Here is a 20847-nt window from a genome sequence, read left to right on the forward strand (position 1 = left end):
TGGCTGAGGGTAGGAAACCTACTTTCCAAACCACCTCAGTTAGTAACTCGCTGCGTGACTCGAGGCAGGTGTTCTCTCTCTGGCACAAAGTTCTCTACCAGTAAAAGGAGAGGATTATACACATCACTCAGAAATGGTTTCAGAGGTAAGCTCCCATTCACCAGGTTTGGAGAATAACAAACCCGGGTCTCAATCCTGGATATGCCACTTAATAGCCATACATTTGTGACCCAAAGCAATCTACTGAATCTTTCTGAGCCTCAGTTTTCTTATCTATGAAATGAAGGATGAAGTACTAGTAATCTCCTAGAGTTATCATGCAGAGTAAACAAAATATTGCAAGTAAAGCACTTAGCATAGTACCTGGTAGACAATGAAAGCTCTACAAATGGTAGTTTTGATATGTCACCAAATATCTGTACTACTTAAGGTATTTGTCTTTAACACTTTTATCTTCTGGGTACAAGGGAACTATTTCATGTATCAATTAAAGGCTTTCAGGACTAAGGTCCTGAAATGCTCATTAAAAAATGGAGGTTCCTCCGAGATCCCTTATATAAATGCAACAGGAATCACTCCCTCCCTCGTGTTTCCAGAGTCCATCCTTTTACTGCAGAATTCACTGTCTCACAGCTGGTGAGACTGTTCCCCTATTTTCAGTGAGTATAAGGTTCCTGTTTATTTGCTGATTCCCAAAACCAGCATGAGAGCACACTAAAGATTCTAATTCCTATTTGCTGGACATATAATATGTTGTTTTGCAGAAGTTAATTGCCTAATAACAAGAAGGAACTTTCTATGAACTCTGCACACCTATAGCTCTCATCTCATTTATCTGTAGTTTGGCTACTTACTTTTCTCCCCCACGAGACTGTGTGTTCCTCAAGGGAAGGGACCATGTTCTATTTATCTTTGTATCTCCAAAGGCCTGACCTACAGTAGGCATTCAAATGCATGCTTGCTGGAAGAAAAAGAACAACTGCAGAGAGCTGACTGACACTAGAATGAGTTGCCCTGGGAGACAGTGTGTTCCCAGCCCTGTCTATGTTGAACTATGGGCTGGAAGAGTAGCTGGCAGGGATACTATCCTTCTACTCTGAGCCACAGTGAAAGACAGGAATGAAGACCATTCCAGCCCAGAGTTGCTGCAGTCTTAATTACAGCTACCAATGACAAACTGCGCAGGAAGCATATGGCCACCAGGGGGCTCCAGAGGGCATTACACACTAAGGTCCTTGGGTCTCAGACCAGTGTTTTAGTTTACAGAAAAATAGTAATTACATTTTATTTCTCTAAAACTTAGGAAGTTGAAAGGTGACATAATGTCAGAAGGATACTGGAGGTAGGCAGCTATCAACCAAAGACAAAAGAATATAAAATTCCAAGAGTAGGATTTGAAATCAATTGGCTAGAAGTCCCTGAACAATTTCTGTCTGACCTGGAAAGTTAGGTCACCTCATCATCCTCGATCCAGGGAATCAACATCCATTTCCACTCTGCAAACCACACCAATTGCTACAATCAAATAGGAGAAAGGAATGTTCATAGCATCTACTTATACAGGACTCAATTCCATTCCATGATCATGATCAATACATTGAGTGTGCACACTCCAAGGTCAGAAGGCATGGGGGAACAGATACACCTGTCCTAAAAGAGATTACGGTGTCACAGGGAGCTAAGACAGAGTCAAGGCAGAATATGGTCAACACTAAGTGAAAACCTCCTCTTTCCTCCCATTAAAGGCATAGAAGATCCAGGAAGCTCACTGCCAACAGAGAGCAGCCAATGGAACAGAATGTGATGGAAGCTATGGACCCATTTTACATGCTATTTCAGGGATTTACAGATTATTTGAAGCTCAATTCTGAGTCTTCTCTGGGGTTCATGGCCCTGAGAATAAAATGTCTAGATACAATCTACCTGGCCCGCTTTTGTCACTGGAGAAACTAAAACTCAGAAGAGGGATGGCATCCAGCTGAGGGTCCTCCCAGCTGTCTCTCTATTCCCAGTCCCCATGTGTTTTCCACTAAGCCATCAGTGCCCACATACTTTAGTTCTATTTCCCTTTCTCACAAGGATAATCTCAGAACACCACCTCAAGTTGGAAACAAACCTGGGACCAGGGGGTGAGATTTATCTGCCAGGAGCTCCCCTGCCCTGCCCACCATATCCATAGAAAACTTAGCTTGAAATGGTTCTCACCACCTCGGTAGTCCTGTCCATTCCCAAACCCCCATATGCCTCCTTCCTGACACAACCTTCTAGCCCTCACAATGAATGAAGGACATTCAATGTGACCTCACTGCCTAAAATACAAATTGTCTGGTCTAATGTTAAAGATCTTCCACAATATGGCCACAATATGCCTTTCAAGCAGCTTATTTTGCATATTCCTCCCTATATATATATATATATAATATATATATATATATATATATATACCTTTCTCTTCTAGGTGATTAGAGCACCAGGCTCCCTAGCGCTTCGCTTGTACCCATGCTTATCCTGGAGTATGGCATGCCTTCCTCTTCCATCCAAATCGTATCCACCCTGCAAAGTCCAGCTTAGATCTGGAGTGGCCAGACTCCACCTTGGATCCTGACCTGTTCTGTACGCCATCCTCTTTCTTCCCAAGGCAGATCAGGGAGATCTATCTTCTTACCTTCAACCTAGTCATTCCATCTGCTGCCTGAGGTACTGTAACGTTCTGTACACTTAAAGAAATTCACACGTGGAGGGGCGCCTGGATGGCTCAGTCGGTTAAGCGCCCGACTCTTGATTTCAACTCAGGTCATAATCTCACAGTTTGTGGGATTGAGCGTCATGCTGGGCTCTGCTTCATGCTGGGCTCTGAGCTGACAGTGTGGACCCTGCTTGGGATTCTCTCTCCCTTTCCCCGACTAGAACATGCATGTACACACTCTCAAAATAAACATTAAAAAAAAAAAAATTCACATGTAAAGTCTGAGGACCTCTGAAAATACCCATTTTTTCCTGGTTCTAATAAATAAAAAATGAGCCCTAATGAGGCAAATGGAATGTGTTTTACACTCCAAACAGTTTGGTCCATCTTCAGAGATTTGCCAAAACTGCTAGAAGTGAAGCTTTGTATTGAGCCAAAAGCTCTATAAGGAACCTGAGAGGCAGTGATCTAATCTACAAAGTCTTAGGACTGGCATTCTCTGTTTACCAAAATACTATTTACCAGTGCTCCACCAGGTCTCAGAACTAAAAGAATGTAACCCTTCCGTCCCTCTCTTCAAAATCCTATTTAAAGAAAAAACTTTTTTAAGTTTATTTAGTTTTTAGAGACAGGAGAGGGAGAGAGGCAGAAAGAGAGGGAGCGAAAGAATCCCAAGCAGGCTCCGTGCAACCAGCAGGGGTTGAACTCATAAACTGTGAGATCATGACCTGACCTGAAATCAAGAGGGGATGCTTAACCAACTGAGCCATGAGGCACCCCTTAAGAATCCTCTGTAAAGCCTGTATTCCCATTCTCTTTGGTGAATGAACTCTTGATCCACTGGGCTAGAACGTTCTCCAATTCTCTCAACTTAATAATGAGGACAAGGAAGCCCAAAGAGAAGGGTAGGTCCAGAATTTAAAACTGGTTCCAGTTCTGGTGTTCTAATTATGATCATGTACCAAGAAATCATTTTATTTCTACTAAAACAGGTCCACTAACAAAGCCCAACACAAGGCTAGGGGATGTGTTTAGGGGAGGAACTCACAAGAGCCTTGGTGGTTTTCTCAGTCCGGTCTTTAGCAAGGTTAAAACCACAGCTGGGACAAATCCGTGGTTTATGTCGGTTGGTGTAGACGTAGTTACAAGAGGGATTCTTGCACTTTCCCCGGCCTCTTGAAGTAGCGAGGCCCAAATCCTAAAAAAGTAAAACCAATATTCAATTCCACAAAAGTTACACCTGGGCAGAGTCAAAAACCAGGATGACCAGCTATCAGTAAATCAGAGAAGAAAGTGACAATGGCAAAACCAGATTTAGACTAACTTCCAAAGAGCCTTGATGCAAGATCCTTACTCTGCGGTTACCTCCTTTCAATCTTAATACAGCCTGTATAATTTTGGCAAGTCCCTCCCCATCTGTGAAACAAGTGAGCTGACTCTTTAGTGTCAGAAATTCAAATGCCATGGAACACCTGGGTGGCTCAGTCAGCTAAGCGTCTGACTCCCGGTTTCAGTTCAGGTCATGATCTCATGGTTTGTGAGTTCAAGCCCCGGGTCCAGCTCTGTGCTGTCAGTGCCGAGCCTGCTTAGGACTGATTTCTCTTTCTCTCTCCCTCCCTTTCTCTTTCTCCTCTCTCTCTCTCTCTCTCTCTCTCTCTCTGTCTCTCTCTCTCTCTCCCCCCCCCCCCGCCACCCACACAATTTCACACATGCTCCTATATGTTCACTCACTCTCTCAAAAAAATAAATAAATATTTTTTAAAAATGTTAGAAATTCAAATGCCCTCAGGGTCCAGGCTACTGGTGGAGAGAAGCAGGCCTATTCTAGCAGAAGGCTGAAGACTGTGGTGAACAAGCATCCACACCCTTCCTGAAGACAATCAGGACCTCTGGACCACCTAAGCTCAAATCTCTGGCATCTAGGCTCCTGTGACATGCTGCTATCTAATCAAAAAAGAGAAGGTCCTGGGAAGCTCCCCCCAGACAGTAACCCTAGTGGCCTTCTGTAGTCAAAGGGACAGGGAGGTGACGGTATAGATGGCATGGAGAAGGTAGTAATTAGTCTCCGAGAAAAGAAACCTGAGCAGATATTCAGGATAAAGGAGATATTCTCCTTAAGGATCAGGCCAGTCTATGCACTAGTCCACCATACTGTCCTGTCTTGTTACTACAGAATCCCTAGCAGAGGGTCTGGCCAGAGCAGGCTCTCAGTAAATATTTTCTGAATGAAGGAATGAGTGGTTCTGTACCTGTCTGCCTTTATCAGGTAAGAGTTTTTAAAAATCCAGCTGCTCTCTCAAAATCTGTGTATCTTACTCAATTCAGGCAGAGAACCTGCCAAAAGTTACCTGGCTAATCGGTATCTAAGGATCAATAAAATTAGAGAATGCTAGAAGCAAAAAAAGAGCCCCAACATGATACCTAAACTGATGCAGCATTTTACAGACGGTGAAAACTGAGGACCAGAGAAGCAAAGATGCCTGCTTGCCCCAAGTCATGTGCATGCTGGCAGCAGAGCCAGAACCACTTTGGGACTAAGTCCTTTGAGTGCTTATTCCACTGCTCCATGTGGCTTCCCCTGTAAAAGGATGACCCCAGAGTCCCACTGTTTGTTTACTGGGATGTTTATTGGGATGTTAATATATGCTGTGTTAAAAATAAAAGGTGATGAGGTGCCTGGGTCGCTCAGATGGTTAGGTGTCCAACTTTGGGCTCAGGTCATGATCTCGCAGTCCGTGAGTTCGAGCCCCTGCGGCGCTGTGCTGACAGCTCAGAGCCTGGAGCCTGCTTGGGATTCTCTATCCCTCCCTCTCTCTGCCCCTCCGCCACTCCTGCTCTCTCTCAAAAACAAACAAACATTAAAAGATATATAAGGGGCGCCTGGGTGGCTCAGTCGGTTAAGCAGCCGACTTCGGCTCCGGTCATGGTCTCGCGGTCCGTGAATTCGAGCCCTGCTTCGGGCTCTGTGCTGACAGCTCAGAGCCTGGAGCCTGTTTCGGATTCTGTGTCTCCCTCTCTCTGACCCTCCCCCTTTCATGCTTTGTCTCTCTGTCTCAAAAATAAATAAACGTTAAAAAAAAATTTTTTTTTTTAAAAAGATATATAAAATAAGTAAATAAGGATAAAAATAAAAGGTGGGTGGGGAGGGAAGAGGTTTGTGGGAAATGCGAGGCTAAACAAAGATGCTTTACCAAAGCACTTCTCAAATCCTTTAAGAGGCCAGTACTGACTGTGACCCTATTTTAAGGGGGAAAAATAGACCTTTCTCACACTTACCAGTGGATAACAGACTTTTGAGGCTAAAAGGTCCAAAGACTGTTGAATGCTACAGCTGGACTGGATTCTCATGTCCAATTACTCCAAGAAACATCCAGGTCTCAGCTGGCCTACACGCTATAGATCTCGCCTGCAAAACACCTAGCTAATTCACCCAGCGGCTACCATCTGGATCAGTGAAGGGATCTTCAGAACCAATGATCTATCCCTGAACCTACTCTCACTCCTAACTACCACTCCCCACCTCCCTCAGACTTCTACTTGCCCTCCACCTAAAACCAAAACCCATGTCCTTGTCAACCCATCACCTGGCCACACTTACCAGCGTTACAGTGCAGCTGTACTTGTATGGAGGAAACAGATCAGGCTTGACTTCTACAACTTTTACTTGTGACGTCCGACTGCCCGGGCCATTTGTTAGCTGTGGATCAGAACCAGTGATTTAGTGCTTTTCTATAAAACCTCACACTCCCGAGGGCCTGTGTCCTGAAAGAGCTTGAGGAAACAGTTTCCCAGGGACTTTGTAGAGCCACACTCCATGTGAGCTCTAGGATGCTAGTCAGCAGTCACCAGCCCGCCAAAAGTTTAAATGTCACTTTCAAGTCCAGGGTTGCCACATTCTTCTGTGCAGCTTCTAACACTGCATACTAGAAACACTGTGAATCAGATTTACAACTGCTACCAAGTGAGAAAAACTTATAATAGTCATATACCACACAAATATGTGGTTGAATAATGCTGGCATAGAAAGAACTCGAAAAGATTGCTCACTAAAATGTCACAGGTTGAGAGGAAGATCGTGACTTTTTCCCCTTTCACCACTATCTATGAACTTTCCAAATGTTCTATACTATTAAAGAAAAAAAAGATGAAGACAGCATTAGTAATTATTCTGTAATACCGAATTTAAGTTGATATTCAGAACATAAAATTTCATGTAACTTAACCTGCCTAAGACTAGCAAAAGGACTTGCAACTTTTAACAAATACCCAATGTTACCAGTCAAAAGGAAACTATTTACAGAGAAGACTGGGAGTTTACCCAAGTAAAGGGACTTTAAAGGCTGGAAATCTACAAAGCAGAAAAGCAGACTAGATCCTTCTAGATCTAAATCACACATGCATCCAGTGCTAACACCACATCTGGGTGACAGATCAGCCTTCAAAATAAAAGCCAGTTGATACTCTATTTGGGGCAAATTTGGAACAAAGGGAGTTGCCTGGCAGAGCACCCTGCAAGGGAGAAGGCAGCCCGAGTTTCCTATTCCATTTTGGTCTAACAGGGTTTTTGAACTACAGGCCACAAAATCCACTGACAGGTCATGAAATTAATTTAATGAGTTGAAACCATTTCCATTTGCAAAATGGAAAATACCAAAATAACCACATATAGTAAGGGCATAGCTTCCTTATTCTTTTCATGTATACAGGTATGGATGTTTACTGGGCTGTAATGTAAAAATGTGTTATTGAGGGTCATGGCCCAAAAAAAGAGGTCTAGTAAAAAAATGCTGATTTAGGGAATTTTGATAGTAACTATTCTGGTCACATATGGATAAAAAACCAAAAAAAAACCTCTATCATTAATATGAATGGACTGTACTGGCTACAAACTAGAACGTGAAGAGCCATGATTTTTGGTTTTAAAAAATTATATTAAAAAAATGCCCACAAACCTAGGAAAAGCCTCAGAGGCTGAATGGGCACAGAATGCCAATAGTAGTTAGTTCTGGGTGGCAGGATTACAAGAGACTGACTTTCTTTCTGCCTTACTGAATTCTCTGTATTTTCTACAACAACCGCGCGTTCATTTTTTCAAGAGGCTAAAAAAACAAGACAACTAAATGCAGTATCTAATCCTACAATGAACGCTGTACTGGAGTACAAAAATGCTATAAAGAACATAACTGGGCAAAATTGTCGAAACTGGAATACAAATGACAGACTGAAGTATTGTATCAATGTTTCAGTAACAGAATATCCTTATTCTTAGAAAATGCACACTGAAGTATTAAGAAGCAAAAGGCCATGTAACTTTCCCTTAAATTACATGTACTTTTGAAACATACATGAGCACAAATGATGAAGCAAAATGGGTGATACCTTACCAATAAGCAACTATGAGTGAAAAGTACATGGGTACTTTGTACTGTCTTCACTCTTGCAATTATTTTCCTAAATTTTAAATTGTTTCTAAATTAAGGGACGCCTGGGTGGCTCAGTGGGTTAAGTATCCAACTTCAACTCAGGTCATGATCTCACAGTTCATGAGTTAGAGCCTTACATCGGACTCCTTGCTGAGGGTGCAGAGCCTGCTTGGGATTCTCTCTCTCCCCCTCTCTCTCTGTCCTTCTCTTTCTATCCCTTCTGCACACTCTCTCACAAAATAACTTAAAAAATTATTTCCAAGTCAAAAGTTTAAACGTGCATTCATTTTATAATAAGAAAAAAAGTAAAAATAAGTAACTCATTCATGCTCAACTTCATTCCAGAGGTCACTTTCCAATGTAATAGGCTTCTGCCTATGGCTCTGAGACACTAAATAGAAGCCCTGTTCTCGGAGCAGCAGGCCTGCCCCAGGATGCCCTACCTCTGGAGAACGGGTCTTACCTTCACTTCGCTGCTGTGTGAGACTGTTGGATTGGCTGGCCCAGCTGCTTTAGCGTGCTTGGCTTCAGGCCACAAGTCCTCACAGAGGGGGTTTTATCTGAGACAATCAGAAGTCAAACTGGTGACTTAAATGCATTCAGAGTCCCCCTCATTCTCTCATCTCCATTCTCAACCCCACTGCTGTCCCCTTCCTATCTGACAGCTCCCCGCTCCCGGGTTTGTCCCAGCCCTTACCACTCAGGGGAAAGGCCTGCCTGGCCCTGGACAGTCCCATGCTGTTGCCTCGGCCCACATTAGATGGGGCTGGGAGAATTGCTCTCATGGGTCTTGCCGCAGCCAGTAATGAGGGCTTGCCCCGAGCTTTGCCCTTAAGCTCAGGGGCTCTGAGCCCAGGGGTGAGCGGGTCAACTCTGGAAAAAAAAAAAAAAAAAAAAAAAAAAAAAAAGAAGGGAAACCTAAAAATTCTGGACCAAGTGGAAGAAACCAAAGCACAATCTCCAAATAGCATTTTAGCAGAGGGATAGTGTAGTAAACTCAGGGTAGATTATTTCAGGGGTCATTACGAAGATAAATACAAAATAGCGCCCACTGTGAGGAATACAAACAGCTAGTGTAGTTATAATACCTGATCTGCCTCTAATTAGTATTTAAAGTATATCAGTCTCCCAGATGAGGGAGGCTAAAAACACCCGCAGAACAAAATCCACATTTTCTTGCAGCTCCAATGCTGAGCATAGAGCCTACATCACAGAAGGCTCTTGTCAAGTGACACGTTTGCCTAAAACGAACAGTCGACACTACACAGCTTCATGCTCTAAAGATACAGAACCATCCCAAAGTATACTATAATAAAAACAGGCAAGATGTAGAGATACATAAGTTATGATACCATTTGTATAAAAAAGGTAGGAAAAAATATATATACACATACACATATTTGTAGTATATGTCTAAAATTATCTCTGAAAACAGAAATTTGAGAAAACGGATTGTCTGGAAAATGGAAATGGATGACTTAAGGACAGGCTAGAAGAGATTTTTTCAGGTATATTCCTTATACCCTTTGAGTTTGAATCATGTGAATATATCTCCTATTCAACAATAAACAATTTTAAATCAAATAATAGAAACCAGAATTCTAAGCCTTGGCACTATCGACATTTTGGGCTGGGTAATTCTTTGTAGGAGCCTGTCCTGTGAATGTTTAGCAGTATCTCTGGCCTCTACCAACTAGATGCCTGCAGCACCCTCTCCCCCACAGTTGTTAACAACCAAAAATGTCTCTAAACATTGCCACAATGTCCCTGGGGGCAAACTGCTCCCCATTGAGAACCACTAATATAAACAAATAAGGGCCTTTAGTTACAAGACCACAACTGCCTCTGGGAAGGGGCCACATGAAAAATGCAGTCAAGCCTTTAGGGAGGGCATGGGGAGGAAAAATAGCCCATATTTATGGACCACCTCCTATCTGCAATGCACTGGGCTATGCATGCTTCACACACAATCTAAAGTCTATGAGGTCAGCCATAGGGATTAGTTTTTCTAATAAACTCAAGATTTTCAGAGGAAAGAACGGGCATGAGGGTGACTATGAGCAAGGTCAAACAGAAGTCAGAGACAGATTCAACCAGAACTGAATTCTCTGATCACCAGGACAAGAATCTTTCTATACCTTGATAAGGCTTCTCTTTCCAAATCTACTATCCAGGATTGGATACTAGCTTCTAACATGGCCTCAGCCTGACCAACAGGATCCTAGCAAGTGCTTCTGGGAAAATGACAAGAAGGGATGCACAGGAATGTGCCAGCAACGCACAGACAGCAGAGTGTAAGAGGAAAGGCAAATCATTCTGTGGCTCTGGGCCTTAGTTTCCATATCTCTAAAATAGGAAACATTAATTGGGCTCTGCTGCCTCTCTCAGTAATGCTAATAACGACATAAAACAAAACAAGGAACATTTCCCAACCTGCTATTCTAAAAACAATCCTATAACATAAAAACCACATTTACCTGCAGGCTTTTGGGAGCAGGGGAGGACTGGAGGTGCTGGTCCTCTCAGCTGGTGGTGGTATGTCTGGTCCTGGACTGTCATTCTCAGTTGTCCCCAGAGAGACCTCAGGCGGCACACCATTCTTGACCACCGGCGTCTTCGTGGCTGCCGTACCACGATTCCCAGGAGCTTCCTTGACCAAAACATGGGCATCTGAGATGATCACTTCCTCCCACTCATTCTCCTCACCCACTTCTCTCGGAGGAGCTACACTTAGGAGCTGGCTTACAGCTTCTGAGTTCTCCAGAGTCAGTTTGGAGGCATTTTCCTTAGAGGAGTTTTGCTCAGTGGTGACAGGCTGCTGATTTCTTTTAACCACCGAACCTTTGGAGGAGACACCAGGAGCCAATTCCACTTTGACTTTGGCTGGCTTTTCCTAAAAAAAATAAGAATGCCTGTAGGCATCTGGCATTTTACAGTGGACAACACATCACAAATCTTTTCTCGTTTGCTCCTCACAACAACAATGTATGGGAAACAGACTAGGAAACCGAGACCCAGAGGCAGGAACAGGCTAATGTCAGGTGTCAAGACAAAGCTGGCCAGAATCCAAGTCTTCAGACTTCAGGTCCCCTTCACTACAGTATTCAACACCCAGGTTAGCATACAGCTGTTCTAACAAATTTCTCATTGATAGCCTCTTTAGGTTTCAGCAAATGAAGCTGGCATTTTGAACCTGACCTTTGTTCAAAGCCTGCTTCTCTAAGTCTAGAAAGAAGCTGATATGTTGCCATATTTGGGCCCAGAAGTCCCAAGCTCTTTATCTTGGTGTTCCCTTTATCCCAATGCAGTCACAGCTCACGTGATGAGACTCAAAAATTCCAATTCTGTTAGGGAAAACTCTATCTTTTGTCCCAGATTCTTTCAGGTGAGTCTTAAGGCTGGCTTACACACACGCCACAAACTTCTCACTCAGTCAAATTAACTCATACGTATATTAATTACTTACTAGAAAATATTCAAACTCACTATAAATCCCAGCCACTATTTCAGGTCAGCCTACTTTAAAAATTCCTTGGTGCCTTAGCTTTTATGCTGTGGAAATATACTATTATTTATACACACACGTACATACATACACATACATTTACCTACATACGCAATTTTTTTAAAACCGCGGTTGTCTCAGGAAGGTTCTTTTAACTCCATGTGAATAGTGAAAAGTGCTATAAATGAAGAGATATAAACATAAAGGCTGGGTTCTATCTAGGTTGTGCTCCACATCTAATGACTTATGTCACCTCAGACAACCTTCACCTGAACTCTCACTTTGCTACCATGAAACAAGAGGGTCGGCCTCTCACCATTCATCAACAGCAGTACAACAGTCTTTCGGGGGGCTCAATTCATGGTGCAGGATTCCCCTGCATGCTGCAGAAGTCTAGCATCTGTGGCTGATGTTATTACCGTTTAGTATTCTCTCCCAGTCACAGACTACCAAAACCCCTTCACTTCCAAAGGGGCCTGGGTAGCACACTGCCTCTGGTTAAGAACCAACATAGATGACCTAAGAAATCTCCTGTAAAGCATTCTCCGATTCTAACACACAATAAGTGTGACTTTATTAGACTTATTAGACTTTAATAAGTCCGTGAAGACAAGTTAAATACAGAGAAAAATTCCTAGTAAACTGCACTGAGCTTACTGACTGCTGGAGAGGGAAAAGTTGGTAGAAAAACAGGAGACAAGCTAAATCTCTGCAATGAAATCTCTGAGCAAAACACTGCCCACTAAGTAGGCTGTTGCAGATAAAAATTCTCTTCAGGGAGACTGAATAATTTAAGGAATCAGAGCAAAATAACTAGCTAATGAGCTCACATTTCCTTAACTCAGCCTACCCTTTTGAGATTTCACTTTCTTTCAAGATAGAAGGTAAATACCACCAGTTGCCTGCTCAGAGACCTCAATTACCACCATCAGAGAGCCAAAGGAGTGAGGCCTTGGGCTACAGAGCTTTATATACTATCTTTTGTTCCATCCAACTCATTGGGAACTGTGCCAAACGTTTCTTGGGCTAATTTTGCCAGTATGAAACTCTGGAACAATACAAGAAAAGGTGAGTCATTTCCTGACAGGCATGAACACATTTGGAGCTTTTAGAAACTATTTATACTTGCAGCTTCAAAAATCAGAACTCCAGAAATCTTAAAATTCTGCAGCTAAACAGCATAGCAATGCCTGAGAAGTGTGATTTAGTGGAAAAGCACTGACATAATTAGCTACATGAACTTAACAAGTCACTTCTCTTGAATCTATCTTTCCTCAACTAGAGACTTGGAAATTGAACTGCCTGATAACCAAAGTCACTTTTTTCCCTAAAATTCCAAGTGCACTGATGCTAAAATGTTACCCTTTTTCTTCTTACACTCACTCACTCTGATCCTATGAAATTCTGAAATCATAGTATTTACTCTTTACATGGCAATTCTATAAAAACCTCTGGAGAAAAGAATCTGACTTAACAAATCAAGATGGGGGACAAGTACCTACAGGCGCCTGGGTGGCTCAATCGGTTAAGCGTCCAACTTCGACTCAGGTCATGATTTCACAGTTCGTGGGTTTGAGCCCTGCATCAGGCTCTGTACTGATGGTTCAGAGCCTGAAACCTGCTTCAGATTCTGAGTCTCCCTTTCTCTCTGCTCCTCCCCTGCTCACACTCTGTCTCTGTCTCTCTCTCTCAAAAATAACCATTAAAAAAATTTTTTTTTAAAGATGGGGGACAAGTAGCTAATAAAAAAAATTTGATTTCACAACGTGAATTTGCTCTCAGAAAGAGAACCATGGCTCAAGTTATTTCAATCAAAGGAGGGAAAAAGACATAAATGAAAAAGAAAAAAAGAAAGCCAAAGTAAAAAGAGAACCTGAAGGAGACAAGGCTACAGAATGAGTTAGACTCTTCCATAAAAAAGCATCAGAAATAAGGTCATGTGACAAACCTGCTGTGCATCTGTGAAGAAGGGTCAAGGAGGAGTCCAACTACCCTATTCAATCTCCCTACTGCAGATGAGGAAGTACATTTTGGGAAGGATAATTAGGATGGGAGGAAACTGAATGGCTGCACAGCAGCACAAGACGGATGGTGAGCACAAGAAACTCAACAAAATCTGAAACACACAAGCACTGGGCCCTTCCTGCCCTGAGAACTGATAGTGTAAAAAGCAGTAATAGAGACTGTAATTCTATTACTGCCAATAATGATAGCAGTGACCTCTTGCTGAGGATTTAATCTATACTAGGAATGCACCATCCACTTTACAGGGATAATCTCATTTGATCCATCCAAAAACCCTAATGAGGTAGGCACTATTGTTCATTTCCATTTACAAATGAAAGAAAAACCAAATCAAGAATAGACATAAATGACTTGCCCAAGATTATATAGCTAAAATCCTTGAGAGACAGAAGTTCAAACGGAGAAAAGCAGACTCCAGAAGTGTACTTTTTTTTCTTATCCTCCCAAAGACACTCTTCTCTCTCCTAACACTCTGGAAATTTCTACGGTTTTAGGAACTCAGTGCCAGGAATCCGGTACAGAGATCAAATACCTCTTTCTTTCTTTCCCTTTAGAAGTTTATGTATTTATGCGTTTACTTATGTATTTACGTATGTATGTACATACATACATAGTCTCCACACCCAATGTAGGGCTCAAACTCACGACCCCGAGATCAAGAGTCTCATGCTCTCCCAAATGAGCCAGCCAGGCACCCCCAGAAGTGTGTTTTTAAGTATTAACTTATTCTGTCTCCTGGAATTAGTGATGCCCTGAACTCCCAACATTCAGCCAGAGGGCAAAAGTCACCATCCCAGTATTTTTCAGAGATGTTCTATGGAAACTGCCCCCAAGGAACTTAAAAGGTGTGGCACTATAGAAGTTTCTCTATACAGATAAAGTGGACCCTGCTGAGCTAGACACCTAACAACACACAAACATAGCCTAAGTTATTGTCACAAAAACAAGCCTCTCTCTTTCCTTTTTCTACCTACCCAAATTCCACTGATCCTTCAAGACCATCTCCTCTATATCCCATCCTGGACGATTCTAGTTCTTTTGACCCTAAACAATTTACAGTCTCATACAAAATGTGACAAGTTATGTATGATTTATATAGTCAATGTGAAGTATAAAACAAGTAACAAAGCAATGTGTTGAACTGAACTTCACAGGGGCACAGCTCTGATGCTCATTTATTTATCAAGCATTAATTACTTAGAAACAGAGACAGAAGTATACATTTGGAGAGTAACTATGAAGACCTAGATATCTGGTTAAGGACCTCTACTTTTAATAGCAGCTATAGGATACTGAAGGACTTTGAGCTAAAAAGTGAGCAGATGTGAGCTACGCATCTGAGTAACTAAGCAGTCAGTGTGGAGGGTGGATTGTTAAAAATTTAACAGGAAATGAATAAACTGACATAGTGTTAGTCATTCATAGGAAGTTATAAGCAATTAAAGATAATGGTCTTGAATATTTAATGGCATGATATGTGAAGTAAAAAAAAAAAAAAAAAAGGTCAAGCTACAGAACCTGTGTATTCACAGAAAAAAGACTAGAAGAAGATACAACAAAATGTTAATAATGACTTTTCTTTGGATGTGTAAGATTATGGATGACATTTTATGAAAATGACTTACTTATATAGTCAGAAAGTAAAACCAATATTTATTTTTTAAGTCCTTTGCCTCTAAAGGGAACAGGGGAGCCTACTTTATGGGGTTTCCAAAGCCAGCAATGGCCAATGGACCTTACCTTTGGGATCCACTTCCCTCCTAGGAAGTTACCACAGATAGGGCACTTAGGGTGGTTTGTGCCTGGTGACATAGGTAAAGGAGCAACCTGGGCTGGTGCATGTCCCATGGCCCCCGGCGGGTGTACGTTAGTGGTCTGTAAGGAAAAGAATGGGTCAGAATCAACACCACAGTGCAAGCCCTCTCAGATCCTGAAGACCATTATAAGCACAAAACTGCCAGGAGGATACCAGTTTGTAGAAGAATAGCCAATTCGTGGTATCTTAAAAAGTCAGAATTGGAAAAGGCTCTAAGATACAAATTAGTTCACTTTTGAGAAATGAAGAAACTGGGTTCAAATGAGGAAAGACAGCTGCCTAGGATTACAAAGGTATCAGAAGAATAGACACAGCATAACTGCTACTAATTATGAAGCACCACACAGCGCTGAAACACTTTACCAGTATCTCATTTACGCTTTCAGCAATTCTATGAAGTAGGTATTTGTAACTAATGAGGTTCGAGCAGTTAAATGCTTACCTCAAGTTGTATAGTGAATCTAGGCACACCTAGACTTAGAACCCAGAGGTCTTTGATTCTTGGTCCTAGATTCCTTCCACGCACGTGGCTGCATACTACAGCCCTAACACTTCGAAGAATTGCTTCCTCTTCATTCCTGTTAGTTAAAATCAGAGAACCTAGGACTTTAGGGTTCAGAGATATAAAATAGAGTATGGCCACTTAAAAAAAAAAAAGGGAATTCCAACAGAAATCAAGTCCTTTGATATGCAACTGAATTTAATTATCGGCATACGAATATATTCAGCTACTGGCTCTCACCATCTCCAATGATTTCCCTTTGAACAGAATGATTACAATGGGTTTTTATTTTCGGCTACAAATAGAAATTAGCCAAGCTCCATTTCTTGATTAATGCCGCAAAGGAGACATTTTCCTGTCAGATTTGTTGTGTCTTACAGATGTTTACTCAGATATTAATCCCATTTTTCCTAGCCTGGCCAAAAAGCAAAAACCTCCCTTGGAGAAACACCAAGCTGCCACTAGGCTACCTGTGCCAGAATGCCTAGGGAAAAGGTGATTCTAATAGTAGCAAGTCAAGGTTGAGGGTGAAGTAGTGTGGTAAGAGGGAAAGAGACCGGGTTTCAAGTTCCAACTCCACTACTGACACACGGGATGACCTGGGGGTAAGTCACCTTATCCCCTCTTCTGTAAAATCACCCGCCCTTCCTATTCTTCCTATTCATGGATATCTCTTGAAAAACAAATGAGGTAAGAAATAAGGAAACATGTCACTCAGTAAACTGTAGAAGATTCTATAGGTTTGTGAGAAATTATTATTACTGGGATATAAAACTTCTCTGATCTTCACTCCGACTGTGGTGCCATACAGAATATTCATTCTGAATACCACCAGAAAGCAGAGTAAAAATTTAAGTTAGGTCAGTTCTATAAATAAATTCCCATGAACTTGGAAAGACTCCTAAACAGCAGCTTATAGAAAGAACTTTAGGAAAAAAAATGCTAGTTTTCAAGGCTGGTGTTTCATTCTTAAGTATTATCTATAAAAGCTTTTCTGGAAGAGTCTGGCTGACACTTATTAAATTATGAAAGAATAACAATTTCCAGGAGAGCAAAGGCTCAGGCCTTTGAATTGGGTTGCAAGGGTTGTTCCTGTTTAAGATACAACTTTCGGGGCGCCTGGGTGGCGCAGTCGGTTAAGCGTCCGACTTCAGCCAGGTCACGATCTCGCGGTCCGGGAGTTCGAGCCCCGCGTCGGGCTCTGGGCTGATGGCTCGGAGCCTGGAGCCTGCTTCCCATTCTGTGTCTCCCTCTCTCTCTGCCCCTCCCCCGTTCATGCTCTGTCTCTCTCTGTCCCAAAAATAAATAAACGTTGAAAAAAAAAAAAAAAAATTAAGATACAACTTTCTCATCTAAAAATATATTGCTTATCTAAGGTTTTAGAAGATAGACCGTGATAAGTTAAAATGTACAATATTAATCCTAAAAAGCCACCATAATAACTAATACAAAGTTAACGGCTAGTAAGCCAATAAAGGAGATAAAATGGATTCATCAAAAATATCCAATTCAAAATAAAGCAAAATAAAACAGAATAAAAAAACAGTAAAATGACAAATTTAAACTTAAACATATAATTAATCACATTAAATGTATATGGCCCAAATACCACAATTAAAAAATAGAAGGTTGTCATAAAGTCTTGCTCTTAGAGCCAAACTATATACTGCTGCAAAAAAAAAGTACTTTAAATACAAAGATAAATAGGTTAAAAGTAAAATGCTGGAAAAGATAAAATTGCTAATAACAACAATGCAAAGAAAGCTCAATATTCAAATTTCAGACTGACAAGGCATCTGGGTGGCTCAGTTAAGCATCTGACTCTTGATTTCAGCTCAGGTCATGACCCCATGGTTCCTGAGATCGAGCCCTCTGTCGGGCTTCACGCTGACAGTGTGGGGCCTGCTTGGGATTCTCTCCCTCCCCCTCTTCCTCCCTACCCACCACTGCTCATGTGTGCACACACACACACACACACTCTCTCTCTCTCTCAAAATAAATAAACATTAAAAAAAAGTAAATTTCATAGCAGACAATATTGCCAGAGATAAAGAAGGTCATTTCATAATGATGAAGGGGTCAATTTACCAAGAAGACATAACAATCCTAAAGGTTTAAGTACTTAATAAAAGAGTCAACATATGACACAAAAATTAATAAAGATGGAAAAAGAAATAAATACTATTTATAGTGATAGGTGGATGTCTTTTCTTAATAACTGATAAAACAAGGCAACAGAAAATCATTAAGGATGTAAGAGTTGAATACTATCAATCAACGTGACCTAATCTGTGTATAATTCCACTCAAAAGCAAAATCGCATTCTTTTCAAGTGCACACAGAACATTTATCAAGACAAACCATAACCTGGGCATAAAATAAGTCTCAATAAATTTAAAAGGATTAGGTCTTACAACTACAAAGTTCTGACTATAATGGAATTAAATCAGAAATCAATAAAAGACAAGATATCTGAAACTCCCAAATATTTGGAAAGCAAATAATATACTTTTAAATACTTCTGGGTCAGGGCACCTGGGTCGCTCAGTCGGTTGAGCGTCTGACTTCGGCTCAGGTCATGATCTCGCAGTTGGCGAGTTCGAGCCCCGCGTCGGGCTCTGTGTTGACAGCTCGGAGCCTGGAGCCTGCTTCAGATTCTGTGTCGCCCTTTCTCTGCCCCTCCCCCGCTCATGCTCTGTCTCTGTCTCAAAAATAAATAACATTAAAAAAACTTTTAAGTAACTTCTGGGTCAAAGAATAAGTTAGAAGTATTTTGAACAAAATGAAAATGAAAGTATATCAAAATTTGTGGAATGCCACTAAAGTAGTGCTTAGAGGGAAACTTATAGCACTAAGCACCTATATTAGAAAAAAAAGGTCTCAAAATCAATGACCTCAGCTTCTATCTTAAGAAACTAGAAAAGAATAAATGAAGCCCAAAGTAAGAAGAAAGATAATAAAGACTGGGCAAAAATCAGTGAAACAGAACATAGAAAAAACAAGAGAGAAAATCAATGAAACTAAAGCTGGTTCTTTGAAGGTCAGTAAAATTGATAACCTCTAGTCAGGCTTGGGGGGGGGGGGGGCGGGGCGGAGAGAGAGAGAGAGAGACCCAAATTTCTGCTACCAGCGATGAGAGAAGTAAAAGCAGTAGAATCTATAGATATTAGAAGGATAAGCATTCTTCAGCATTTTAAACACAGAATTACCACATGATCCAGCAATTCCACTCTTAGGTATATACCCAAAACAACTGAAATCAAGGACTCAAGCAGACACTTATCCACTAAAGTTCATAGGAGCAATATTCACAACAGCCGAAAGGTGAAAACACCACGAGCTGTCCATCAACGTTTAAGAATGGATAAAGAAAATATAGCATATACACACAATGGAATATCATTCAGCCATAAAAGGAATGAATTCTGATACATGGTATAAGATAGGTGAACCTTGACAACATTATGCTAAGTGAAAAAAGGACAGACCATGAGGACAATATTTGCATGACTCCAATTATAATGAGGTACCTAAACCATGCAAATTCAGAGACAGAAAGTAAATAGAGGTTACCAGGGGTCGCAGGGAGGGAAAGAAAGGAGAGTTACAGTTTAATAGGTACAAGGTTTCTGTTTGGGATGATGAAACTTCTGGAATAGATACTGGTAATGACTCCACAACGTCAATATACTTAATGATACCGAATTATACCCTTAAAAATGGATAAAATGATAAATTTTATGTTATGCCTACTTACCACAGTTTAAAAAAAAACAATAAAGGAATGTTTCGAACAATTTTACATCAATAAATTTCACAACTTATATGAGATGAACAAATTCCCTGAAAGACGAACTACCAAAGCTCACTCAAAAACAGATAATTTAGGGGTGCCTGGGTGGCTCAGTCGGGTGAGCATCCGACTCTTGATTTCCGCTCAGGTCACGACCTCAGAGTCCAAATCAGACTCTGCACTGAGCATGGGCCTGTTGGGATTCTCTCTCTTCCTCTCTCCTCTCTGCCCCCTCTTCCCCACTCATGGACGCGCTATCAAAATAAACAAACATTTAAAAAATAATCGAAACAGTCCTATACATATTTAAAAATTGGACTGCAGTTTAAAATCTTCCCACAAAGAAGTCTCCAGGTCCAGAATGACTTCACCAGCAATTACCAAATGTTTAAAGAAATAATGCCAATACTATACAAACTCTTCCAGAAAAATGAAGAGAAAAAAGTACTTCCTAGCTCTATTAGGTAAGCATTACCCTGATACTAAAGCCAGATAAGCAATATACAAGAAAATTAGAGACCAACATCCTTCATGAATATAGACACAAAATTTCTGCGCAAAACTTCAGCAAAACAAATCCAACGATATGCTGGAAGAATAACACCTCAATGCCAAGTGGGGTTTATTCCAGGAATGTAGGGTTGGCTTAACATTTGAAAAACAATGAAATTAACCACGTTAACAAACTAAAAAAGAAAATTCCTACAACCATCTCAACAAACATAGGAAAAACATCTGACACAATCCAACATCCATTCCTGATAAAAGCTCCCAGCAAATTAGGAATATAAGAGAACTTCTTAAATTTGATTAGGGTATCTTTGAAAACCCTATAACTAATATTACACCTAGTGGTGAAAGACTGAATGCTTTCCTCCTAAGACAAGGAACAAAGACAAAGATATCTGCTCTCACCATTTCTATTCAATTGTACTGGAGGTCCTAGACAGGGTGATAAGAAATAAGGAATCCAGATCAGAAAGGAGGAAATAAAACTGTCCTTATTCACAGACAACATGATCATCTATGTAGAAAATGCAACAGAAACTACAAAAAGGCTACCAGGAAACATGAGTTTAACAAAGTTGCAAAATACG

At 41.1% G+C, this 20847-nt stretch overlaps 1 protein-coding gene across 1 annotated transcript in view; it reads right to left on the reverse strand.

The window, feature by feature from the left end:
- The window catches only part of HMGXB3 (HMG-box containing 3), a 46901-nt gene that overhangs the window by 15500 nt on the left and 10554 nt on the right, over positions 1 to 20847 (reverse strand). Inside the window, 9 exon segments of the mRNA XM_030327337.1 lie at positions 3735 to 3884; positions 6285 to 6383; positions 8573 to 8595; positions 8598 to 8669; positions 8807 to 8982; positions 10587 to 11002; positions 15380 to 15430; positions 15432 to 15493; positions 16169 to 16183. Coding sequence (XP_030183197.1) covers positions 3735 to 3884; positions 6285 to 6383; positions 8573 to 8595; positions 8598 to 8669; positions 8807 to 8982; positions 10587 to 11002; positions 15380 to 15430; positions 15432 to 15493; positions 16169 to 16183 — 1064 coding nt within the window.

The sequence above is a fragment of the Lynx canadensis genome, chromosome A1, assembly GCF_007474595.2.
Source record: "Lynx canadensis isolate LIC74 chromosome A1, mLynCan4.pri.v2, whole genome shotgun sequence".
NCBI classification, from domain to species: domain Eukaryota; kingdom Metazoa; phylum Chordata; class Mammalia; order Carnivora; family Felidae; genus Lynx; species Lynx canadensis.